Here is a 26,848-nt window from a genome sequence, read left to right as displayed (position 1 = left end):
AACAGCAGGAAAGATGGAGGATGGGGCAGAAATGAAACTTACTTGTCGGGAGGGTGTAACAGTGCTTTCCTTATCAAAAAGTAGTGGTGGTGGAAACAGAATGGCAAGAAAGAACAAGAGAGAAATTATTAGAGACAAATTTAGATGGGAAATTGTAGTGGCTTTTTTGCCTTTTCAAATTGCAAAGTATGCAAGGCAATGGTGATGCTTACCCTCTCTCCCCATTTTTAACATTAAAAGCAGCCAGAGATCTATCAAACAATTATTCTAGGTTACGGAAGGTAACAACCGATTAAGACAGTTTGTTCTACAGTAAAACCCAGCATGGTTTCATTATAAAATGGCAGCACTGTGTAATCGGTTTAAGATGCTGGTTTCTAGCTGACCCCACCAGACGCTTTCATCTCTGCCATTAAAAACAAGTTTCAGAAGTTCCAGCTTTGAGCGGAGACCCATTTTAAAACTCAACACTGGAACAACAGTGGGAATTTGCACAAGGCTGATATTCCTATCTGCCCTGCACAAGAATGCAGAATATTGTAATTTGTGAAAGTGTTGACTATGTACTTGCTGTCAAGAAATCCTCTTTGTCTTCTTTACCTGCACAGATCCCAAAATCCTTCTAGAGGGAAATTAGCACTATACATTTCTTAAAGCTGGGGTTTTCTTAAGACTCTTCAAAAAAAAAAGTTCATTTGAGCTCCCAGCCTCTTCTTTTTATTGCACTGCATGTTTAACGTAACTTTTTCCCCCAGCAATCATGAGGAATCATGAGGAAAGAATAAAAGGAATAAACCCTTTGGCTTTTACTGGGTCCAACTAGCCATGATGTAATATTAAGTTATTATATTGATATCCCTCCTTTTGAAGCAGAGTCTCCAGGTACCTCCTCCTCTTACAGGTATTCCTTGACTTATGACCACAATTGAGCCCATAATTTTTGTTGCTAAGTGAGACATTTGTTAAGTCATTTTTGCTCCATTTAACGACCTTTCTTGCCACGGTTGTTAAGTGAATCATTGCAGTTGTTAAATTAGTAATACGATTGCTAAATGAATCTGGCTTCCCCATTGATTTGGCTTGTCAGACAGTCACAAAAGGTGATTACATGACCTTGGGACACTACAACAGTCATAAATGTGAGTCAGTTGCCAAGCGTCTAACTTTTGATCATGTGACCATGGGGATGCTGCAACGGTTGTGAGAAAAACGATCTTAAGTCACTTTTTGCAGTGCCGTTGTAACTTTGGTCACTAAATGAACTGTTGTAAGTCGAGGACTACCTGTATTTCCCACTATAACTACCACCCTGCGAAGTAGTTTGAAACTGACTAGCCAAAATTACCCTATGACTGTGATGGCGAACCTATGGCACGAGTGTCTGAGGTGGCACGCAGAGCCCTCTTTGCTGGCACGCGCACTGTCGCCCCAGGTCAGATCTTCTTTCATGAGCTTCTGTTTCCCTGCAAAGGATGAAACAGAATGTCGGCAAACATGCGCATGTCCGGATGCACCTTTCAGTTTGGGCATGCGCATGCGCAGTTTGGGCACTTGGTGTCTAAAAGGTTCGCCATCACTGCCTTATAAGATTCCATGACAAGAGGCTGATTAGAACCTAGATCTCCCCAATCGTAGCTCAAGATCATAATCGCTACAGCCAACAGCTTTGAATGAAAAGTATTTATTTTAGTTCGAATCCCTAGTGCCGCATAAAGGGGTGAGCGCCCGTTACTTGTCCCAGCTTCTGCCAACCTAGCAGTTCAAAAACACGTAAAAAATGCAAGTAGAAAAATAGGGACCACCTTTGGTGGGAAGGTAACAGCGTTCCATGCACCTTTGGCGTTTAGTCATGCCGGCCACATGACCACGGAGACGTCTTCAGACAGCGCTGGCTCTTCGGCTTTGAAACGGAGATGAGCACCGCCCCCTAGAGTCGGGAACGACTAGGACGTATGTGCAAGGGGAACCTTTACCTTTACCATTATTTATTTCAAATACTGAATCGTACTTTCAACCTTTGTGAGGCTTGGATTAACAGCCTCTACTGCTCTCCGTAAAACATGGCTTGATCGGAGCCTTTGATAAAGATAGGCTCTATAAAACACGAGGAACAGAGATTTAGAGTAGGTGACAATACAGTAGAGGTAGTCCTCAACCTACACCCACAATTGAGCCCAAAACTTACGTTGCTAGGTGAGAAATTTGTTGAAGTGACCCATTTTATGACTTTTCTTGCTGCATTTCTTAAGTGTATTGCTGCAGTTGTCAAAATTAGTAACCCGGTTGTTAAGTGAATCTGGCTTCCCCAGGGACTTTGCTTGTCAGAAGGTCGCAAAAAAGGGGATCACGCCACATGCTCTTCCCCCACACTGCAACCGTCATAAATCTGAGTCCGCCGTCAAGCATCCGGAATGTAAATCATGTAAAGCAACAGTGGTTAAGTGTGAAAAAACGGTCATAGGTCGCTTTTTATTCAGTGCCACTTCGAACGGTCACCAAGTGAAGTGCTGTAAATCGAGGACTACCTGTAGTAACCTGTACCAGATTTTTAATCTTCCCCAGCCAATGGCCGTTGTTGGGAGCTGCAGTAACACACCTAGAAAGACCGAGGTGGGCGCACCCCCCCCACTACTCCGCCCCGTTGCCATTGGCAACCATCCGGCCACCGCTACCCCCGCCCTTCCCTTACGTCACACAGGCGAGCTTAGCCGTCCGAACCCCCCCTCTCCGCCCCGCCCCCATCCGAATAGCGTCACCCGTTCTCCATTCATACCTTCCGCACAGTTTCCCTCGCTTCCCCATTCACCAACTTCCCTCGCGAGTTCCGGGAGGCGAGACGTCGCGCCACTTCGGCCTTCTCATTGGCTTCCGGCGGCGACCGGGCGCGGCGACCTCAGCTTTAGAGGTTGGCGGAGCAAGCGTGGTGATGAGGGGGGGGGGCGGAGGAGTGGGGGGGGGAGAATAGGGCGGGACGAAAGAAAGGCGGGGAAAGCCCGGATGTGAACCAGGTGGCAGTCAAGCTCGCCGGGAAGCGGGCTTGAGTTCATAGCGGCGGGAGAGGCGAGGCTGCGGAGGGCGGGGCTGATGGAGGGAGAGCGAGGGCCTCTCGGGGTAAGGGCCGCCTTGGGCATCGGAGCGACGGTTCGGGGCAGCAGGGAGAGCGGGGTCCCTGGGGAGGCTTCTGGCGCAGGGGCGTGGAGCAGCTCTTCACGGCTCCAGGATGTCGGCGAGGGCGTGAGAGGCTGGCTGTGAAGGGTGAGGGTCACGCTTTCCTCTGGATTTGAACGCCGGACGGCTCGTGGAAGCGATGGCTGGCAGGAGTGTGTGTGTGTGTGTGTGGGTGGGTGTCCTTTTCCAATGACTCTTTTATAATAGGCCAAATAAAATGGTGCAAGGGGGGGGGATCTGAACACGGGTCCTTTCCCGCCCTGGAAACCCCCGGACTGTATTTCCAGATCGGAGCAGAACTGACCTTCTGCGTGTTCTCAGAGGCACTCTTTTCCTTATACGGTTGGCACTTGAACCTTGGCGCTCCGGGGGCGGCAACGGAACACTCCCTCCCCGGGATTAGAATGAGTGAAAAAAATAGGATATAAGGGATATGTTGAATTAATTTCATTTCTTATCTTTTTTTTTTCCCCCTTCCTTCCTTCCTTCCTTCCTCCCAGGAAATTTCAGGTGACATTTTTTATAGTTTCATAACAGGAGATAAATTTGGTGAAGGAATACAGACCATCCTAAGGCTTATTTGGTGAGCTTTGTAGCCAAAACAAAAAATAAGGGAGGGGGGATTTTAGGGAAGTTAATTGTCGCATACCCCCATTGCTGTGCTAGTTACCATAATACTCTTCACAATATCACAGGATTGTGAGAAGGTGCTTTCCTGGTATGTTCTTTGCGACTTGCACGTTATTCATTTATTCTGACGAGACCCTGATTTATGAAGCAGATGTGGCACAATTGGGGGAATGTGGAATGAAAGCTAAACTCCTTTACAAGCATTTAATGTCCCATTATCTAGTCCAGCACTGCCCGTTTCCACAGTCCAGATCCTCTTTTTCTGTTTATTCACAAGTTATTCCAGTTCTGCCAAGGTATTAAGCCACACTAATTAAAAGTTTCTTCCTTGTCATTTTAACTTCATTTTATTGTTCCATAGTGAGAGGATCTTGGGTACTGCTGATAACTAACTCGTGGACAATAAATTGTGCATCAGTCTGGCCTGCTATCTGAAAGATAGGGCTACCAGATGTTGGCTGCAAAGATCTGGAGGGCCACTAAGTGGTAGCAAAGGGACAGCCATTCTAATTCATTGGTCACATCTAGCGGCCCAGCTGGATTTTTGCAGAGCGGTTTTAGATGGCTTCCAGTTGTGCTCTACTGCAGCTCCTAACATCTCAGCTAGCCAAGCCAATAGGGAAGAATTTGGTGATCCTAGGAAAAAAGCAGTCTGCGCAGGAAGGGAAAGTATAATTGGATGGTGTTGGTAGACTTTGTACTGTATGTAGAATAAGTTTAGTCCAGATAAGATTGGAAGAATTCTTGTAGGAAACACTGCCAGCCATTAGTCAGCTGTCAACAATATTGAATTAGATGGACAGCTTATTTCTATAAGAGAAAATAGATTTCTACTTCTAGGGCGAAGAAGGCCACATATGGCTCCCCGGTCCATTTTTGTAGAGCCATCCTAACAAGCTGTCATGTTTCAGCTGCTTGCTGAAAACTGGAAGTGCAGTTTCCTGCCATTTGATGTTGAAAAGAGTTGTGCCACTCTTAGACTTGCCACATTTTAAAAGAAAAAAAAATGTCCAACAAAATCTGGAAAAGTTTCTGGATGTCTGATATGGACCTGCCAGATGGACTTCTTCATCTTATTGCTTTGCCTTTTGCAGCCCTTTCCCCCCAGCCCCAAATTTTTCAATTCCTAGCTTTCAAGAGCTTTCATGCCCAGGTCTAAGTAGGGTTATAGCTGGGAGTAGGCAGATCTTGACAGCTGCATATGGACCCAAACAAAATGTGGCAGATAACATTCAAACGTAGGTGGTAGAGGCATGGAGAGGGAAAAAGTTGAAACTGGACTGGCCAAGCTCTAAGATATTATGAGACAATATTTGGTCTAGAGGAAATGCTAACTCTAGACCAGGAAGATCTTAATAAAATTCATGGTTTTCCATGGAAGTCACTGAATGGCATTGATTTATTTCCCAGGGGATCCTACCTTGTTTGTGTGTGTATTTTAAAGCATTGATCTTAGAGTGTATAATAACAGATATCCTCATTTCACTAGGTTAATGTAAAATGAAATGCTGAAATGGGGATAATCTTGATGGCAAACACAAGCAAATTATACAAGTGGCAAGATTTTGAGAGGTAATTTATCCCTGGTTTTATAACTAAAAATATATAGGAAATGTGCAAGCTTATACCTGTTTTTGTAAAACAGCATTAACATTACAGAACTTGATATTTATAGTACTGATTAGAATAATCCCTCAAAATGATATTGTCAGTAATTTCATGAGCATTGGAGGCTGACTGAATTGGGATAGTAGAATCAAAATCTATTAATCTATATCTAATTGAGAATTAAGGTACGTGGTGGCTCGGTGGCTAAGACGCTGAGTTTATCGATCAAAAGGTCAGCAGTTCAGCAATTTGAATCCCTAGTGCTACGTAACGGGGTGAGCTCCTGTTACTTGACCCAGCTTCTGCCAAACTAGCAGTTCGAAAGCACGTAAAAAATGCAAGTAGAAAAATAGGGACCACCTTTGGTGGGAATGTAACAGCATTCTGTGTGCCGGCCAAATGACCACGGAGACGTCTTCGGACAGCACTGGCTCTTCAGCTTTGAAACGGAGATGAGCAACGCCCCCTAGAGTCGGGAACGACTAGCATCTTTACCTAATTGAGAATCTTCATAGATTCTCAATTGAATATCATTATACAATTGAATGTTATTATACACTCTTAAGACCAATGCTTTAAAATACACACACAAACAAGGTAGGTATTGACTTTATTTTGATTGTATACAAGCTTGATATTACCACCAAGAACATTAAGTTGAAATCCTTGTGATTCTTAGATAACTTAGATAGCCATAGCCTCCATTGTGAGTGATCAGAGCTTTTCAGGGTTGTAGCCTAAAGCAGGGATCCCCAACCCCCGATCTGGTGAACTGACACCAGTCCACAGTGTGCCAGAAACCGGGCTATACAAACAAGTGAAACCCCATCTGCAGGATGCTGGCAGCATGTGTAACCACGCTCCCTCTGGTGTGCGGAAAAAAACCTCTCTCCATGGAACTGGTCCCTGGTGCTCGAAAGGTTGGGAGCCACTGGCCTAAAACGTCTGAGTGGTCTAGCTTGCTTGTTTCTATAAGTTTTAGAAATATTGGAGTTGGCCAAAATAAAGCCAAGTTTTACAACATCCTGGTTAGAATCTGGGTTCTGAAATGTGTTGTGCCATTTCTTCAGATGTTTAAACATACTCATTTCCCATAGGTAGATCATTACAGCTATAATGGATGATTTAAACCTGCACTACAGATTTTTAAACTGGAGGAGGAGGATCCGGGAAATTCGAGAGGTGCGAGCCATCCGTTACCAAGAGAGGTTCAAACACATCCTTGTTGATGGAGACACATTAAGGTAGTTTGTCACGTTTGAATGTTGAAAGAAACTTGAATGGGGGACATCTATCAAATATTTAAATGAAGAGCAGAAAATGCTCAGCATAGGAAGGGTACATATTCTCTACTACTCGAGCACATTTAGGATTTCTATTTTTTCTGAAAAGAAGGTTTAATGTTTACAGTTTTTTTAAAATGACTGTGGAAGAACCAAATCCATTGAATAAATAGGAACAATTAAAAGACAATGTTTTATAGTGACATTCCGTCAAAAATGATTTTAACCACTTGAATTATTTTAACCACTTAAAACAAGGATTTCAGAATATTTCAGTCTCCTGACCAAAATGTGGATTTGCCTTTGAAAATGTATATCATTTCATATTTCTTTAATAGGTTGGCTAATCTCCAAAGCATCTTTAACTCTAGTCACCCTATCAAGAGCTAGTTTGGTATAGTGATTAAGGCCTTTAGCTAGAAATGGGGAGACCATGAGTTCTGGTCATGCCTTAAGCACAAAGCCGACTTCCTAAAATGCTGCTAAGGACAACTGTAGAGACTAGTTGGAGCAGCCATAATGTGACCGTAATAAACTAACCTAAAAGACTGATAAATTAATGCTTATAAGGAGTTTTTTTTTCCTAATAAAAAGATGAGTATTTCAAATTATAATAAGTATTCCATATTTTAATTTAGCATTTCTTTGCTGGATTTTTGCATTCTGTATATACATACACACATATTGTGCATGTATGTGTTTGAACAATGTGAATTCTGTAGTTTTAAATCGGAGGTAGCAACCTTAACAGCCTCCTTTGCTAGTTAGTTTTTGTGAGATCTTGTTTCCAGTCTTCTTACAACAGCAACATTAATAGGGGGGGGATGTGTGTTTTGTCCCATCTTTTGCAAGGATGATAGAATGCTTAATGGTGCTCTTTCTTTCCATTCTTTGGATAATTAAATTCTTCTGGGAGTATTGGTGCTTGTATTGGCACATGAGTATGACACAAGATATATTTATTTTATTTATTTTTCACATTTCTGAACTGCTCATCTCCCTCAAAGAGGGACTTTTGAATTCCAATATACTTTTGATCCCAAACTGTTATCTAGAAAGCTGCAAATATTTTTTTTTAAAGAATTGGCAAACTCTGGTTCCCATTATCTGTCTGAAATGACTTTGCAAGTGATTAATTCCTCTTGTTGCTATTAAGCACAGAAACCTCGGAAACCAAATATTGTGGCAAAATAAGCATCCCTAGGCTAGAATGTTATTTGTTTTCTCTTGAAGATGCTTCTGGCCAGTTAAATATGTATATTTTTAGGGGTGGGCAGAATGTTAAGCCCTGAAGATTAGTTATCTATAGCCTAGCATCTTCCTTGGCATCAGATAACCATTCTTGTTTTTTCTTTTGTAATGTCACACATTTTGGCTTTAGCATTGGAGAACCTGACCTTGTATCTTTTCTGCAGTTACCATGGGAACTCTGGAGAAGTTGGTTGTTACGTTGCTCCTCGCCCGCTGACCAAAGACAACAATTATTTTGAGGTAACCGGTTTGGCTCACCATCTGGGAAGTCACTTTCAACATTACTCTCATTAGAGGCCCTCTCTGACATATTGTCCTTCCTTCTCTTTTTATTACTTGAGAGAGTAAGCTTAGAACAATTTGATACTAGTTGTACAGAGGCAGAGTTTTGCTAAACATTGATTAATTTTAAAAGTTTTTTCTTTTAAAGAAAAATTTAAAAGAGATATTTCACTGTAGAATAGATTGCCTTTGATTGTGGGTAAATTTTCTTTAATTTTTTTAATGACATGGAAGAGAAACATTAAATATAAAGGAGCAAATCTTTGAACTATATTTAGTTCATTTAGCTAAATTAAATTTAACAGAATATAATTGAAAACGTTTTTCCCCCTGGTTCTGTTAACATTTGGGCATATATCCTGTGACCTGTCACTCAATAGCTCTTGACCCAAAATGGTTGTGCAACCTTGGACCAGGTGAGCTGTAAAGCTCAACCATTTTATGAATTTTCTTTTGGACAATGAATTTTTATGTAAACTACTGTTTCAGGAAGCTTTTCTCCAGCTTTCCCTAGCTGTAAGTCAGTATTGAAGGTAGGCTTTTGTAACCTGAGACCCCCCCTCCCCCCAGGTATGTCAGGAATATGCTCCTGGAATTCCCAATGATTGGGAATGCTATGAGATATAACCCCAGTATAATTGGAAATCAACAGGAAAAAAGTTTTGTAGAAGAATCAGAAAGATATTTTTGCTGAGCAAGAAAGTTGGAAGGAAATCACTTCCTTGTTCAATAATTTCCTTGTATAATAAACCATTGTGCATGAATACTGAACTTCTTATGTAACAAAGCACTTGGCTACTGTCATGAAAAAAACAGCACTATATTGTGTTGTAGATTCATCTCTAGAAGCCTGCTTTGTAGATCCTCACGAGCAAAGAGGTGCAGGGGAAGTGCTTCTAAATAATGTGAAAAAAAAGCTAATCAAAATATATTTTCTTAGCCTTTATACATACATTCCACAACTTGATGCCTTTTGTCTGGCTTTTTGTTCATTGTAACCAGCATATCACTCAACAGGGATTTACAGACGTTGTCCAAAATTATCTCTGGAGTTCAAAGTTTTAAAAAAATGCATTCAGTTATTTTTCAATTAATTTATATACTTGCTGTTTGGAATCCTTTCTAGAAACTGTGCAAAATCAGAATTAGATAGGTGTGCACATTTGCACAAGGTTTCTTGTGAGGATTAAGAACAAAGGGTACTTTAATGGGGAGGTTGAGTGATGAATGCCTTGTTTAAAGCAGCTACAGAGTTCATGTCAGGAAAGGTTGTCCTGGGAACCTTTTGGCTTGCAGTTCATTCTTATAAACATTACTTTCCTGCCTAGGTGGGACAAATAAGATGGATGTCTTACATTATATTATTTGTCCTTGGCTTTTGTTCAGGCAATTGGTAAAACAACAGATATATTCAGCATTTGGCTCCTTTTCATATTTTGTAAAGGCATAGTCATCATCTTTGTAAAAAATTGCATGGATGAAAGGCTTTGATGTATCCATTCTTTCAATTTGTTCTAGGTGTCAATTGTGGACAGTGGTGTGCGTGGGACCATTGCAGTAGGACTGGTACCTCAGTATTACAGTTTGGACCATCAGCCTGGATGGCTACCGCATTCAGTTGCCTATCATGCTGATGATGGCAAGTAAGTTAACAAGCTTGGCAGACCAGAACATAACACTCATCCTGTGTATGTGGCTTTGTCTAGATAGGGGTAAGGAATAAGTCAGGCAGTACCTCAATTAAAGAAGCCACAGTCAGTTAAATGTTGGCGTACAACTTTGATAATCACTGGCTAGATTGCCTAAACATGGATGAAAACTGTGTGCATACATGACATCTGTCTGCATTTAGCAGAGAATTGGAATGATATTTTTATATATCAGTAAAAAGTTTTTTTAATTCATTCACTTTGTTGAGTAATTGTTAAATGCTGAATACTTATGAAGAATGTATCTTAGTCAGGTGTGTGTGTGTATTCATATATACTGTTTTATCGTGTGTGAATGTGTGAGAAACTGAAATAGATGTAATATTCCAACTTGTGAAAAACAAGATGAAATAGATTTGGATCTGGATCTGTCAAACTTGAGGCATCTTCTCTAGGATTACAAAGCAGAGCTAATTGTACTATTGTTATTGAGCATCATATCACACTAGCATACTGTTGATTAGTTGTTCTCCAGGAATCGTTTAAAGGTCTCTGTGAGATTTACAGAGATTTTACCTGAGATTTACCTTATCCAGACTTTACAATGGTCGAGCCAAGGGACGTCAGTTTGGGACAAAATGCAATTCTGGGGATCGGATAGGCTGTGGGATTGAGCCAGTGTCCTTTGAAGTCCAGACAGCACAGATATTCTTCACCAAAAATGGAAAAAGGGTAAGTTCTGACTCAGCCTGTCATCCTTCCGAGGTCAGTAAAATGAGGACCCAGATTGTTGAGGGCAATATGCTGATTCTGTAAACCGCTTAGAGAGGGCTGTAAAGCACTATGGAGCGGTATATAAGTCTAAGTACTATTGCTATTGAACTGAAGGTACCTACTGCAGCGGTGTTGCTAAACCAAAGGATATGTGGGTTTGGTTTGGTGTTATGATGGGATAGCTGCCTGGGAATTTCATGTACCTTGTCTTATACTCCAAGTAAAAAAGTTGGGAGCATAAATGAACATAGAATATAGAGAAGAGATGAACATGTTCCCACCTCCATCTCAATAAATTGAGTGACTTCCCCAAAGCAATCCACTTAAATTCATGACTAAGGTTTTATTTGATCCAGGGGTCTTCTGCCTGTCATTCTTGAAACCATTCTACTAAAGTTAAAGAGAATGTGAATGTGTCAAAATTATGGATTATACAAGTTAGGGCCAACAAAGAATGAGCTTGCATTTTTAAATAATTTCACAGTCAATAGGACAGTATACGTAGGTATAAGAAACTTGCCATACCAGGGGAAAAAACAGTAGTTTTTTTTTAATTGGGTGAAAGAATTCAAATTATGTTTCTCCCCCTCCACTTGCAATCCAGAATGGTACAACCCAAGATCTCTGCCAGCTAATTCTGCCACTTCATTCTGTACAGTCTGTAGAATGGCTTTTTGGTATGATTAGCCAGATAGATTAAACTGATCTAATCTAATCTATGTAACTGTTGCCTCCTCTTAACAGGTGGGCTCAACAATAATGCCACTCTCGCCAGAAGGTCTCTTCCCAGCTGTAGGGATGCATTCACTGGGTGAAGAAGTCCGGCTCCATCTCCATGCAGAGCTGGGCAGTGAAGAGGAAGATGACAGCATTATGATGGTGGACAGTTATGAGGATGAATGGGGACGACTGCATGACGTGAAAGTCTGCGGCACAGTAAGTGAGCATCTTTGGGGAAGGAAGCAGAACGCCAGAAGGCAGGGGTGGGGGCTTTTCTGTGGTCCTTGAGTAGAGATCCACTGGAGATAATGATTTGTGTTTGTGAGCCTGAGAGTATGCATCCTTCAATATGTTATCATCTATATAAACTTTGATTTTTAGAAAAGGAAAATATTTTTGTTAGCATTTTTATATTCAGAAATGAAAATGGTTTGCCTTGAAACAGAGTGGTAGCTTTACAATGCTTGCTTTAAAGTATATATATAGGTTTGCAAATAAGAGCAAAATCCTTAACCCTAACCCCCTATCAAATAACTTTCTACAATGGGCCAGCAAGCCTCCAGAATGTATTCTTGGTGATGGGGGGATTTTGTTTCTGGGGAAACAACAAAGACAGAAATATCAGAAGGAAGGTGTTGTGTTCTGAAGCTTACTTAAGATTAACTTAGAAGTCTGTTCTGTGATTTGGCATCAAGTTTCTCCGCTCAAGGCCTGCTTTGTGTATACATTACTAAGTATCTTGGAGGCAGTGGAAGATGCTGCATAATTAAAAGGGAAAACTCTGTTCTCCTCACTACAGAGGGAAGAGTCTGATGGCAAGTAAGCCTCCAGAATGTATGCCACTCCCATATGCTTGCAGGTCAGAATTCCCAAACTTAAGTCTATACTTTCGTTTGTTTGTTTGTTCATACATTCACTTCTTCCATTCCTATAGCTGCCCATCTCAGCCAAATGACACTGGGAGACCTGCAATTCTGTACTGTGTAGTAGAGAAAGGCATGGGAAAACAGCACAGTCAGTCCCATTTTGGATTCCAGCAAGTTTTGCTGCAAGTCAAATTCCCTGTCCAAAGATGAAACCACAAAGGCTGACTCCCAATTGCTTTGTTTCTTTCTGTTCCATTTCTCTCTCTCTCTCTCTCTCTCTCTCTCTCTCTCTCTCTCTCTCTCTCTCTCTCCCTCTCTCTCTCCCTCTCCCTCTCCCTCTCCCTCTCTCTCTCTCTCTCTCACACACACACACACACACACACACCTCTTAGCTGATCTGAGCAGCATGTCAGGTTTCTGTTCAGAGTGACTGGGACTTTGAATAGAAAAAAAAACCCTTCTTAAGGGTGAAGAGATTGAAGCTTCTTGTTGTAGGCCTCGCTCATTAGTCATAAGAGGATGAAATCACACAAATCTTGAGGGGGTGGTGGTGGTGGTGGTGAGGGGATTTTTATGCTCCAGGGAAAAAGGCATAACTTCAGGGAGTTGGCCATCTAGACAGCAACATGACTTTTGTTGGCTCTTGTCATGCCCAGACCAGCAAAAGAAGGATCAGCAGGACTTCTCATGCCTGGTTTTGGAGTATTGTGGAACAAGTACAGAGAAACACCCAGAGCACGTTCCTGATTTTCAGTGTGCAGTTCTTTGAGGCTTGCAGTTACCATTGTGTATTACATTCTCTGCAGCTCAGCTCTGTTGATGGACCAGCTTCCTTACGATATCAGAAAGAAGTAGCTTGGCTGCCAATGCATTGGCTGCCATCCAAGATGACAATTTAGGCTCATACTCTGAAGCGCAGCATTGGCAAGCCAAAGAAAGGGTAGTTATCTGCATTGTGAGAGCGGGATGTGTAGGTGCTAACGGAAGATAAGTTCAAATGACAAATCGGGGGCCCTGTTTTCAGATAGGGATCTTGCCTTGTACTGACAGCTTGCTGAAGTCCAAAAGGGAACGGTTTGTGCCTGGGCCTGCTCTTCTCTTCCCTGTTGCAGAGTTACATCCAGAAGCAGAGAGCGGGTTAGCAGCTGGGAGGTCACCCAGCATTCCTCCTGGGGCTCTGACTATGTCCACGGGCTGCCAGCTGCTTCTCTCTATCCTGCTGCTCTTGAGATTTTTCTCACTCCCGTTTAAAAACATTTTGTCCTGTCTCTTGTGGTCTCAAATTGATGCTTGGCAGCTTGTGTGAAAATTCTGAAATCCCAGTGGGGAACTGAAGAAAGTGGGCTTTTCCCTTCTTTGGAGACTGTGGGATAGACATGATGACATAATCCTACCCTCGTCAGATCCAGCTAGCGATTTGGTGCTGCTTCTTTGGGCACATGTTGCAAAGGCTCGCTGGCGTGTTCCTCTTCATTTGTGCCTCATTGGGAGCCCTGCTCTCTATGGACCTACATTTTATTCCTTTAGTCTTTTGGTGTACCTTGCTGATATAAAACCAGAGCCTTTATAAAATGATAATGACCCTCATGGAGGCACCATAATAGAGTTACGCATGCATTTGCTAAAAGTGATTTGTTTTAACTGCTTTACAAAGTGCTCTGGGTTTTACAAGTTTTGAGAAAGGGAAGGAAATTGCAAATGACTCTGGTCCTGAGCACTGGAAAAAATTACTAAGTTCCTATCCAGCATCATCCTGGATTCCTGTTGGTATTATCCACAGATTCCAAGGACATGTTTGTAGCTATAAAACCTAATTATGTGCATGAGGCAGTGGGAGTGAGAAAGAAGAAGCTGTGGTAATCCTCACATCCAACAATATGTACTCTCTCTCTCTCTTTATCTTCTCATGGAATTGTAATTATTGGTTGGAGTTAAGAGAATGGAGTTAAAGAAATAGGACGCCCTCTCATTTCTAAACGTTGTTAAGATACTGTTGTGGCATTGCTAATCATTCCTATCTACTGAGTTCTTTAAGGCTCTTACAGGTGTGTTTTCTGATACAGAAAGTAGGATTCTTAGTTTAGTGGAAAAACTGCTGTCTGTCTTTTGTGGTGCTCATAAAGCTAGCATCAAACACAGCGGTGGGTTTTACACCATGCACCCGGCCTTCCGCACATGCGCTTTGCTCGCACATGCGCCTTCCACATGCGCCCAGCCTCAAAAACGTGCCTAAATAGCAGGCCCACCCGTGATCTCTGCTACCGGTTTGCCTGAACCGGCTGAATACCACCTCTGAAAACACTAAAATTACCGTATTTTTCGGAGTCTAAGATGCACCTCCCCCCCCCCAAAAGAGGCTGAAAATTTGGGTGCGTCTTATACTCCGAATGTAGCTTTTTCAAAGCTTTTTTTTCAGCCCTAACTAGGTGCTAGTCGAGTGAAGCGATCTCCCCATGCTTTGCCTGCTTTTCTCATTGCTGCTTCCTCTCAGCTGTGCCTTAGAAGCTGTTTTTTTATCCTCAAACAGGGGATAAAAAACCAGCAAACTAATGTGCTGAAGCTGACCAGACTAAGGACTCTAGCCAGATGAATACCTGGTAGGCAGATCCCCCCCCCTCCCCTATTTTCCTCCCCCAAAACTAAGCTGCATCTTATACTCCGGTGCGTCTTAAACTCCAAAAAATATGGTATATAGCATGGCTGATAACACTGACCACTATAACTCTTAAGCAATCTCTTTGCTTAAGAAAGCAGCCAGTGATGGAAACTTGCTGATTTTACATGTAAAAGTTCTTGTCTTACAAAGTCGTAACTTGAAGAAAAAAAATTCAAACTTGAGGGGATAGGTGGCAGGCCAGAAGAAATATTAAACACTAGAATATTGTTTTATATTAACCTTTCTACAAGAGCCCTAAGGGACTTGATATGTATCAGCAAATCTTTTAGTCATCTGCATTAAAAGTAGAAAATCCCTTTAGTTTTTATTGTGACATTGTCAGGTCACAATACTCTTTCAGAAGAGTAAACAGGATACATGAGCTGCATGAAATACATTTTAACTTTTTTAAAGATGTCTTTGATAGAAGAGAACATTTGTGGGTCAGGGTTGAACTGTGAGGTTGTTGGGGTTCTTTGATCTTGGTTGTTTTCTTGCAAATGTTTCATTACCAAACTAGGCAACATCATCAATTCTAAAAGGGAGTAGGATTTTCTCTTTTATGTACTACCAGTATTGATGTGAGTGGTCTTAGTTCCTTGATTAGTTCCAGTGATATATTCACTGTTTAGTTCCAGTGATATTATTCACTGTTTGTCTGACTTTCTAGTTCCTTGATTGGCACATTATTTACTTCTTGATTGTTGGCATCTTCGTTATAGCCACCCACTCACCAGCCCAAATTGATGGTTTCATATAATCTGAGCAGTTTGGCCCCATATGTAAAGAATGGGTGAAGGGATTGGCCTCTACAAAATAAGTAATAAAATTATAATCCTTGCAAATGCTTATAATCCACTCCTCCCAAATTTCCACTGAACAGCTTAAGGTATTTAATAGCAATGAATACCATAAAGAAGCTGTTAAAATATACTTTACAATTTTTAAAAAACTACTGTAGCACTAAAAGCTGCAGAGGATACAGGTTCATTAAATGTCAAAATATTTAAAGTATTCAGATTCAAGAATTATGTGTTTAAAGATTATGGAGAAAGACACTGTAATTGGTATAATGTAATACCAATGAATAACTGCAATATTATAAGCAGACTCTTTAACATCATCTGGAATCGGATATCTGTTTAATAGCCAATCTCTAGTTCAGTGATGGCTAACCTTTTTGCCGTTGTGTGCCAAAAGTGGGGGTTGGGGGGGGTCGCATGCGTGTATGCCCACACCTAAAATTCAATGCGCCCTGCCCCTCCCACATGACACCCCCCCCACACTTTTGGTACGTGATGGCATGGTGGGCCTGGTAGGCTGGTTTTTCGCCCTCCCCAGGCTTCAGAGGCTTTTTTGGAGCCTGGGGAGGACAAAAACAGCCTTCCCCACCCTGTCTCTGGTCTCTGAGGCCCTCCGGAGGCCAGAAACAGCCCATTTCCTGACTTCCAGCGGGCCCAGAAGGCCCAAAAATCAGGTGGCCGGTGTGTGCATGCACGCTGGAGCTGAACTAGAGCAATGCTTGCATGCCCACAGATATGGCTCCACGTGCCACCTATGGCACGCGTGCCATAGGTTTGCCATCACGGCTCTAGTTTATAGAAAGTTGTTCAGTTCTGCACTAAGTTAAACAAAGTGGTCCCGTAATAAAGTGTTGTAATGCAGAATGCTTGAATTTGGGCTGGCATCCAGTCGTGCTTCTTTTTTTGGATATATCATTGTCCTTCCTGGTTTGCTTATTTTCCATCCAGTCCTGATGTCAGCATTCTATAACCATGTAACATACTGAAGTCTTAGGTTTTGAAGTTAGGTTTTTTTGGGACGTGGGGGCGGGGGGGTATTGTACTTTTGTAAAAATTTCTTCTAAAATGCTTGATATCTCTGTATTATGAATAAGTGGTGTTAATTTGGGCAAATAAAGATGTCCGTGAGAAGAATGAGTTCACTTTTAGCTTATACATCAGACTTCTCCAACCTGTGGCTTCCAACTCTATTGGGTTTCAATTCTCATAAACTCAACTGTCATGGCTATAGGTTGAGCTACCTGAAGAATTAAGGGAGTTAGTGCAGCACATTTGAAGACTAACAGATGTGATGACATTCCAAGATGGAGTTGATGTCCTGAGTAGAATCCTATCTTTCTACAGGGAAAGAGGCATAAGAAATTGTGGGTCACACTGCTGGAATAGGAGGCTTGTCCAGGAATGTATTGGGATAGAATTCAACAAAGGTTTGCATCCACGGATACTTTTAGCCTTCCCAATTCTCAGCATAATGCATCCAATGGAGAAAAGTATTAGTACTGTACTGGAATAAGTTTCGGTAATTTTCCTCCCTTTTTGCAACATGTATATGAGAAAATGTAGAAAATAACTAGAGGAAAAGAAAGGAGAAAGGACCACACTTCTCATGTTTGTCCTCAACTGCTTTGCGTAAGGCAGTTCCTCCAACTTGTATATTTTGCTTATGCGACAGTGAGATTTCTTTGTAAATGTTTTGGTGTGTTAAGGCTAAAAATTGCTTTGGACTGAAATGTTACGTACTGCTTTTATGTATCATTGGACTACCAGAGTTTATTTGTGAGTAGAGTGCTAAAGGTTGTGCAAGTATTTTTTTTTAAGTAATACATAATTTTAAATGTCACTACAGTCTCCCCCACCCCCCGCCCAACATAAGTCAGAACAAGGAGAATTGTAAAACACATGTGGTGGATGGGCCTGATTGAAAGAAATCGGCCTTCAACAGGAATGTGGTAATTATAATTTGTCCAGAATGCTAGAGAAGTGAAATTTTCAAAGGTAATAAAAATTGGAGAGGCTGAAGATTTGCAGACCTTCTCTGGTATTTCTGTTGAGTTTCTATGAGATCTGTTGCTTTTCAGCCAGCAGAAGGACATAGCAGCATCCTGGTCTGGATACTTCACACTACATTTGGGCTATATGCTTTGGACTGAGTACCTGTAAGAACTTAACAACTTCAAAGCAAGCTCATCGTGGTTCTATTCTATATGTTCCTTGCTCTGTTTTTTTTTAAAGTGAAGACAGTTTCTTTATATATTTATTTGTTCATCATATCTGTATCTCGCATTTCCAGCAAAGCTGACTTGCAGCACACCTCATGCACGAGAACATTCTGGTACACGAATCTTCAGACTGTGTTTGCAAAAGGTTCTGCTGTCTTTCTGCCATTTTCCCCCCCTCTACTCCTTCTGTTCTCCATCTACTCCCATCTGGCTGTCTATGTGAGAGGACAATAAGCAGTTCAGTCAGTGGCGACCATACCAAGATTTGCCTTCCAATGAAGTTAACGAAGTGGTTTATTTGCAATTAGTGTGAGGGCTTATTTTTTTGGCATCGGAAAGTGGAATGTAGGAAGGAGGAAGAGGCAGAGCCCATATTACGGTCAAAATGTTATGGCACCAAAAAGATCTCTCTCGGTGAGTCATTCCCCCTTCCCAGCTGTATTGCGTGCAAGTGTTTTGACACTTGGAAACTCCCAGCACAAAGGGGTAGATTCAGATGGTGAGTCATTGTATCTCTTCTATGGGAGTACTCTGGGTCAGCAGTGACCCAGGCATGTGCTCTGACTCTAAAAGCCTTAGGCTTCCAGTAGCTTCTCGGGCTGTAACCCGAGAAGGACCCATCTTCATGCTGGGGTGAAAGCATTGCAGCTCTTTTGCCTACAAACCAGGCTGTCATCTGGTGTTTTGCAGTAGACAACATCTGTAAAACTGGGCTTGAAGAATTGCCAAGGAGACATTCCGGCCTTTTTCTGGGGAGCCTGTTCCGCAAGATTTGAAAGAGTGATTGGAGTTCAAGCTTTGAGCCAAAATTGGCTTCTGTGGAGCTCTTTCCCTCAACCAAGATTCTTTGAATTGTTGTTTGCCCTTTTCCTGTGCTGTCTGTCTGGCTGTTAACTACATTTCGTAAATGCTCTGCTTTAATGCTCTCTGGTGATTCTAGTTTATGCTCCCCCCCCCCCTCAATTGTCCTAAAGGGAGAGATTGTACAGATAACCGTAAAGGCTACATCGCATTAAACCCGGAAAACCACAATAATTTTAAACACTAAAGTACCCCAGTGAACCAATATGATAGATAGAAGAAGAACGAGGAGGAGGAGGAGGAAAAAATAAAAAATGGAAAGGGGCTTTCATTAAGTGCCTAACAGATATCAAACCCAGCACTGGGAGAATCTGTCAGTGCTAAAACTGATGTACCAACCTTATAGTAGTATCTATACGATCACTAACAGCAATAAGATTTTGGAGGAATTTCCTGAACGTGAGAGAAATTCACATGAGAAATATAGTAGTTGTGAATTGCCTGGATATCCTATATTTCTAGAATTTTAACAATGACTTAATGATGGACTGAATGATAATTCTGAGTCTGGCAAGTATTGCATCTCATCCTGGGGATCACTTATCAGCTTTAACCTCTGAATCAATCAATTTACAGGCTCCTCATATTGCAATTGTCCAAGAGAGAAAATACATGTATGAAGCAACTAACATTCAGCTTTTTTTTCTATCAGACAGATACTGGGCACTGGATGTTCACAGCTATGTTTATGCTTTCTAGAAGCTTTCTAGAAGCTAGGGAGACTGCCAGCTCAGGCAGTTAAAAGATGCACTTTGTTCTTTAAGAAAAAGTGTTAGACAATTGGTTACATTGGAAGAAAGACTGCAGTGAATTTAAAGCCCCGCATTTGATGATGCGTGGATGTGTTCTTTAAAATATTTTTGGAAAGTTTATCTTATCTATGAAAGAGTCACCTGGGAACTGGTACAAAAATCAGAGATAAAATGGAAATCATCAAGGGACAGGTAGTCCTTGATTTACAACAGTTCATTTAGTGATTGTTCAAAGTTATAACAGCACCGAAAAAAGTGATTTACGACCGTTTTTCACACTTATGACCATTGCAGAATCCCCTTGGTCACATGATCAAAATGCAGATACTTGGCAACTGGTTCATATTTATGACGGTTGCAGTGTCCTGGGGCCATATGATCAGCTTTTGTGACCTTCTGACAAGCAAAATCAATGGGGAAGCCAGATTCACTTAACAACCATGTTATTAACAACTGCAGTGATTCACTTAACAAGGAAGTTCATAAAATGGGCCAAAACTAACTTAACAACATAAATGGTTAAGGGGCTTTTTTGTGAGTTGTAAATTGAGGACCACCTGTACATATCCTGTGGTACCTGGAGTATCTCAGTCTTAGGCCGAAAGCAATGAAGTGGTTAGCCAATAGGCTGCTTGCCCAGTGCTTCCCAGGACAATACAGGTGGCCTCTAGAGAAACTATATAATAGCACATAGCATTCCATTTTCTATTCTTCCAGCGGGAGATAGAAGAGCTGGCTTAATGAAAGTCAAAAACCAACATCCTGTGTTCAAAAAGACCAAGTTCTGCCAAGTTTGAAGGTCAAGTTTCCTTTGAGTCCTGGTAACTTCCTGGATATATCCATGTAGTTTTCTTGGCAAATAATACAGAAGTGGCTTGTCATTGCTGCCTTCTGAGATGTTTTTTTTTGTTGGTCTTCTCTTCCCAATCTGGTTTATAGTCCCAGGACTTCTGATGGTTTCTCTTTCAAGTGCTAACCAGTTCCAGCCTTGCTTAGCTTTTTGAGATCAGCTAATGGTGGCTAGGTGGTACCCTCTATAGCTGGGCTCCCGATCTGTTGACTTTCTTTAAAGCAAATTGAACCAAGTCATTCAGCTGGTATTTCCGAGAATTCTGGCTGTGGCAGGAATTATAGTCGAAGATATAGGAAGGTGTTGGGATTTACAGGAGCAGGGACCGTGGAACTTGTGGGGTCATTGAAAATTTTGTCTAATCTACTTTCAAGCCTTTAACAAACTTCCTACCAGCCTGAAAGCAGGTAGGCAACCTATGACCCTTCTCTGTGGGGGCACCTACTATCTGGAACGAGCTCCCCCCGGAGATACGGAGGATCCCGGATCTGCGCACTTTCCATCGTGCTTTGAAGACACTCCTATTCCAGCAGGCTGGCCTGGCCTAATTTTCTCCCCTTCTTTTAAATTTTTAAATTGAAATTTTAATTTGTTTTAAATTATTGGGATTTTTATTGTCTCGGGCAAAAATTATTTAATTTGGTTTTAATTATGTTTTTTAACTTTTGTATTTATGTGTTTTATTTTATGCCTGTTCACCGCCCTGAGTCCTTCGGGAGTAGGGCGGTAGACAAATTTAATAAAATGAAATGAAAATGAAAATGACCCACTGGAGTGCATCTGGGCCCCCAAATATTCGTAGATCTTAACCCTGACATTGGCAAATATTCAATTGTGGGGGTGTTTTGTTTCTATTTTGGGATTTCATTTTTTTATTTCATTTCACTTTGATTTAAAAAAGAACACATTCCACCCTCTCAAAAATGTCCCATTTACCTGGTAATATCATTGGACAAGGCCCTCTGATGCCAATGAAGACTGAATTACTGAACCAATGTAGCCCTCAGACCGTACAAAATGGGCAGTATATAAAATTGATAAATAAATAAATGATTGCCCACTTGATCTTAGAGTCCTTATTCTAATAACAGCAGCTAGAAACTAAACTCCTCCTCGGAAAATTTTTATACTAGATGAATACCCTATTTTGATCATTTGTGAGGTAATGGTTATGCAAAACTATGTATCTTCTAATAAGAGAATGAGTCATTTTTTTCCCAAGTAACTCAAGTACAGTAAGATCCATAGTAATAAAATATGGTGCTAAATAGAGATTTACGTTGTATTTGAGGTTTCTGTAACCTCATACTGAATGAGATAGGATAACTGCAGGATTATTTTCTGGTTGAAGATGTATGCCTACCTGTATAAAAGAAACCGATCAAAAGAGCCAGCTCTCCTTGCAGGGAAGTTTTTATGTGGTGGGAAAGCACAAAAAAGCATCCTTCCATGTAGTCCCATGATCCATCTGTAGCCCCATAATCCTGTAGCCACCTTTCTCCTATTTTCTTCGCAACAACAACCCTATGAGGTAAATTGGGTTGAGAGACAGTGACTGGCCCAAAGTCAGCCAGCTGCTTTTCATTGGTAAGGCAAGATTAGAACTCGTGGTCTCCCACATTTTAGCCTGGTGCCTTAACCACTAGACACCACAGTGGCTCTGAAATGAAAAGCATTTCAGGTTTTTCCTCTTGGGTCTTCAGCAAACATTGCTTACTTTATAAATGCATTGCTGGGTGGAAAAAGTTCTACCTACCAGTTTGTGCTTCTTGCTTGATTTACCCTGATCCTTAACACTAATATGGAGATTCAGAGTATCAGAGTCATGCTTATGGAAAATTGGTTTAAAATCCATGCAACTCAGAGCTTTGCTTATTTCGTTACCAAAAACCAGTTCAACAACACATCAATTGAACAAATTATCTCTTGGCTTGGAATTGGGTCTGCTGTCTCGTTCAGACTACCTTGGAATTGGACTTGGGGTATATTAAGGACAGATTTTTCTTGGCCACCCTGCTTGGCTTAAATCCAGAATATGCTACCAGGTTTAAGTTCCTTCAACTGCTGTTGGCTGAGGATTGGTCTCATATAACCAGCACAAAACACAGGGCCTGCATCTGCTTATCTTAGAGGTTCACCTGTTTGTCTTGGACTCTTTCTTGCTTGGCCGTCATGTTCTTGTCTTTGTCTGCTGGAAACTTCCCCTTATAAACGAGAGTTTAAAGTAAAGTTCCATCAAGAAGCTCTTTGGATGGAATTTTCTTTTCCATAGTTGTGGGTCTGCCTGTAACTTAATATGCAGTGGTGGAGGTGCAGGTTTGGGCTAAGGGTTAGAGGAGAGACAGGCTTGCCAAGCCATTTTTATGTCTACCACTGCAGTTAACTAAGATAAACTTGAATAAAACCACCATGTTCATTAGGGATATATATTTTACTTAACAGATTTCACAGAGAAGCAGGCAATGCCTTTCTTAGTTCAAATAGATATAATCTGTTTATTTGCTGTATCTGCCTTGGCCCTTTTCAGAGGAAAAAAAACTAGATTAAGATTTACAGCAAGGTAATTCTTATCCCCAGTTCTGAAACAAAGGGCATGTCGCAGCTTCCTTTCCATGTATCTTTATTGTGTTCCATGCTAGCTTCTGTATGTTATATAACCCACAGGACAAAGCAAATGCTCCACTCTACTTCCTTCCCTGATTTCAAAATTTCCCCCTCTTTTTAATTTCTTCCTCTGATTCAGCTCTTTTTGTGCAATTATAGCACATCCCTTTCCAATGTATGTTTGAATAGTGATGAATTATTTTCAATTTTTTTCTGGTCTCCTGAAGTAATTTTACTCGTGTGCCAAATTCCTAGTCCGTATACTTCAGGATTTCCATTGTTTCCATGTCCAGTGTTAACTTACGACTTTTGTTTTGAGAAAAACCTGAGACCTCTGCATGGTGTGTATCAGTGGTGAATTTCAATTTTTTTTTACTACCAGTTCTGTGGGTGTGGCTTGGTGGGCGTGGCAGGGGAAGGATACTGTAAAATCCCCATTCCCTCCCCAATCCAGGGGAAGGTTACTGCAAAATCCCCATTTCCTCCCGATCAGCTGGGACTCGGGAGGCAGAGAACAGATGGGGGTGGGGCCAGTCAGAGGTGGTATTTACCGGTTCTCCGAACTATTCAAAATTTCCACTACTGGTTCTCCAGAATTGGTCAGAACCTGCTGAAACCCACCTCTGGTGTGTATGTATGAAGGAGAGTAGGGAATGAGCATGAGAGAGTGTGCATAGGTGGCAGTGTGATAGGTAGTTAAGCTGGGCAATTTGTTCCTAGAAAGAAGTTCTTCTCACACCAATCCTTTGTAGAAACTCTCCAAGATGGGGCTTTGTTGCAGCACAAGGTCACATAACCTGAAATTTAATATCCTAAAAGAAATTTGGTATGGGTTAATGGAGGAGTTCCAGAATCAGATACCGGTATGAAAGGAAAAAGTCCCTTTTTGGCTTTAAGCGCTAACATTAAAATCATGTCCTGTTTAGTCTGACCTCAAGCTAGTTACAGCCATAATTCACATAAGGGCCGGAGTGATTTAGGGAAAACCCTCCCTTCTTGCCATTGTTTGAAGCAGTCACCTAAGCAGGAGGTGGAGATCTTTGGCCTTTCTGAATGTTTGGGGCCATATCTTTTTACAATCCCAGCTAATTGGACTTCTGGAGAGAGTTGTTGGAAGCTATAATTCAGCAACATCTTGAATAGTGTTTCTGAACCTTGGCAACTTTAAGACGTATGGACTTTAACTCCCAAAATTCCCTGGTCAGCATGGGAATTCTGGGAACTGAAGCCCATACATCTTACAGTTGCCAAAGTTGAGAAGCACTGATCTAGAGCAGTGGTCCCCAATCCCTGGGCCATGGACCAGCATGGCCTGGTCCATGGCCTGTTAGGAACTGGGCCTCACAGCTGGAGGTGAGCGGTGAGCAAGCAAAGCCTATTGTAAACTGAGCATGGATGGGATCTAGGATGCACACTCCTCTTCTCCCTCAACCTGATCTGTGGAAACATTGTCTTCCACCAAACTGGTCCCTGGCGCCCAAAAGATATAGATGCTACATAACCTGCACATTGTATAGGATGTTCAGAAGCAGAGTTGCTAGAAGTTTTTTTTTTCTCTTCCATCCTTCTGTCCTCCACCTAGCAATGCACATTTCAACCATGTGAACTTCATGACTGCTCTCTCCTTCCTCCCTCCTCCTACCAGGCTGATGGAAAAATAAAATGCATAACTTGAATTCTTCTCTCGGACAATTTTAATGTTTTGTTTATTAAAGGGCAGCTCTTCAAAGGTTGGGTGTGGGTTTCCAGCACACGGCTGGAGTGGGAGGTGGGCTTGGATTGGTCCCACATCTCTTGGAAGGGATTGTCTGTTTCTGCAAATCTGGGTGTCTTGGAATTTTGCATGTCTGGATTATAATAGCCTGGAGCCCTCGCCTTTCCCAGAATCACCCTGCTGTTAGGAATTGGAAGGTGAGCAATTTTCTCTTCCCCTCCTGATTCATCACCAAACTTCAAATTAGACTTCTGGTATGACCAACAGACAAAGCATACACTTAAAATGACCCAGATGGAAGGTGGCAGAATTTGCCAGCTCTTGCAGGAGCTAAGCAGCTTCAGTGTGAGGATGAATACTGACCATGGAATCTAGAATTGTGATCTTGACTGGCTACCGTCCTTAAAGAACACAGTGAGAAACCATTTCTGTATGGCTGTTTAGACTCAGTGCTGTACAGACACTAGGAGTCAAGCCTAAGCTAATTGTAATGTCAATGGGAAAAACTTACCCCCACCCCTCAAGATTCACACCAGAATCCCAAATCCTTACCACATAGTAATATAATATCCCACTCATTTTGCATTATCACTGAGCCCCCCCCATGGCACTTTCCTTCTCTATTAGATGTTCACTCTAGCCTTACTTTTCATTTAGTTGGTTGTTCTGTTGTCATGGTACCACAGTTGTTTTTGAGCTGCTCCTGCCCTATCCAGGTTTTATGCTGGTCTGCTTTGTGCAGATGAACCCTGCCAGAATTAGCTGGGGTTAGCATGATTTTTTTTTTCTTGCAGGCCCTTGTACTGTTAAAGTAAAAGTTATATGGCAAAAGAAAATCTCTCTTTATTTTTCACCGGAAAAGAAACACAGAGAAATCTGTTTTCTCCCAAACATCAGTTTATTGTGTGCATCGTAGTTTTACTTATTAGACCGTTTTTCAATTCACTGGGACCTTTGTGCTTTTTGTGGAGAGGGGAGGGGAGGGGAAATGTTAATAAAACTCAATCTGGACACTTCATTAGAATATTTTCTTTCCTGAAAAAAAACACCAAGTCAATACAGTTGTCAATTGACAATACAGTTCTGATTCTAGTAATTGGGAGCAAAGCATAAAGGGCAATGCAGTTGAATTTCTTCAACCATCAGCAGCTCTATGGCTGACATGATGTATGCTTTGAAATATTACTTTCAAAACAATAGGGGCTAGAAACTTTTATTAACAAAAAAAAAAAGACTCTTGGAATACTTAATCCCCTCTCCAGTTTAAGAAACTGTATATGCTTGGCACACTGACAAAGATAGAGCAAGTGTGTTTTCCTGGGATCGGATTTTGTAGCACCAGAGATTCGGGCTGGGAAGACTGGCTCAAATATTCTGCCTTGCCTGTCTTTTGACGTCTGAATAGAAAGCTTGTCATTGAAAGGGGATTAAAATGCTTTCTGAAAGAAGAAAAAGCTTTTGCAAGTTATCTCTATTACAACAATGCTGTTAGCCTGCTGTGGGGCTGATCGTAAAAATTTTGCAAGTTCATCCTAACCTTATTCTTTTCTTTGCAGCCGAAGGAACACTGCTCCATCACTCTAATCCAGGGATGTTAAATTCAATTTCATTGAGGGCTGCATCACGGTTCTGTTTGACCTCGGGTGGGCGTGGCCAGGGTGGGTGTGGCCTCAACAGGAGTGCCCAGCTCGACATCACTTGTGTCAGGGACACCTGTGATGGCCCAGGCAGGGCTGTGGGGGGGGGGGGGTTCCATTGCCTCCAACTGAGGAAGGCGAGGCCAGAGAGAGTGCCAAACCCTTGTCCTCCAGAAGAGCCTCGCTGTCCCTCTCAAGCCATGCAGAGGACCCCTGGACAGCAGCGCAGAGTGTCCAGAGCCCTAGGCAGCAGAGGGCAAGCGCCCAGCCTAGCCCTCAAGCTCCCAGGGCACCGGGACCCCACAGCCCAGCCCTACTTCCCTGAGGGGCTGCCTGGCTGCGTTTACCTCCTCCTTGTGGCTGCTGCTGCTCCCCCAGGCTCCGTTTCCACTGGCAGGCACCGCGAGCCGGTTCTTCACTGTTTCCAAGGTGACTCACGGACTGAATCCGGCCTGCGGGTCTTGAGTTTGACACCCCTGCTCTAATCCTATCTGGATTGATTCTGGGTGAGATATCATGCA

At 42.0% G+C, this 26,848-nt stretch overlaps 1 protein-coding gene and 1 long non-coding RNA gene across 17 annotated transcripts in view; one reads left to right on the top strand and one right to left on the bottom strand.

Moving 5' to 3' along the window:
- The first annotated feature begins 2,734 nt into the window (after positions 1–2,734).
- Positions 2,735–26,848, top strand: part of SPRYD3 (SPRY domain containing 3) — a 50,481-nt gene continuing 26,367 nt past the window's right edge. The window contains exons 1-8 of one of the 16 annotated variants that reach the window (XM_034419263.3): positions 2,735–2,905; positions 3,669–3,751; positions 5,288–5,370; positions 6,504–6,650; positions 8,105–8,180; positions 9,741–9,865; positions 10,468–10,603; positions 11,390–11,581. In XM_034419263.3, coding sequence (XP_034275154.1) covers positions 6,523–6,650; positions 8,105–8,180; positions 9,741–9,865; positions 10,468–10,603; positions 11,390–11,581 — 657 coding nt within the window. In that variant the 5' untranslated portion in view covers positions 2,735–2,905; positions 3,669–3,751; positions 5,288–5,370; positions 6,504–6,522. Of the gene's footprint in view, positions 3,256–3,668; positions 3,752–5,287; positions 5,371–6,503; positions 6,651–8,104; positions 8,181–9,740; positions 9,866–10,467; positions 10,604–11,389; positions 11,582–26,848 lie in introns of all 16 variants that reach the window. The other 15 variants (XM_060688995.2, XM_034419264.3, XM_034419262.2 and 12 more) reach the window with 15 other exon arrangements.
- On the bottom strand, positions 18,087–24,534 carry LOC117666540 (uncharacterized). Its single transcript, XR_004591834.2, has 3 exons — positions 24,479–24,534; positions 22,511–22,576; positions 18,087–18,120 (listed from the first exon to the last, which is right to left on the bottom strand). It is a non-coding gene; the product is annotated as an uncharacterized LOC117666540 (long non-coding RNA).

Source organism: Pantherophis guttatus, chromosome 2 (genome assembly GCF_059756535.1).
Source record: "Pantherophis guttatus breed Tessera chromosome 2, ASM5975653v1, whole genome shotgun sequence".
NCBI lineage: Eukaryota > Metazoa > Chordata > Lepidosauria > Squamata > Colubridae > Pantherophis > Pantherophis guttatus.
This window is presented reverse-complemented; position numbering and strand designations above follow the sequence as displayed.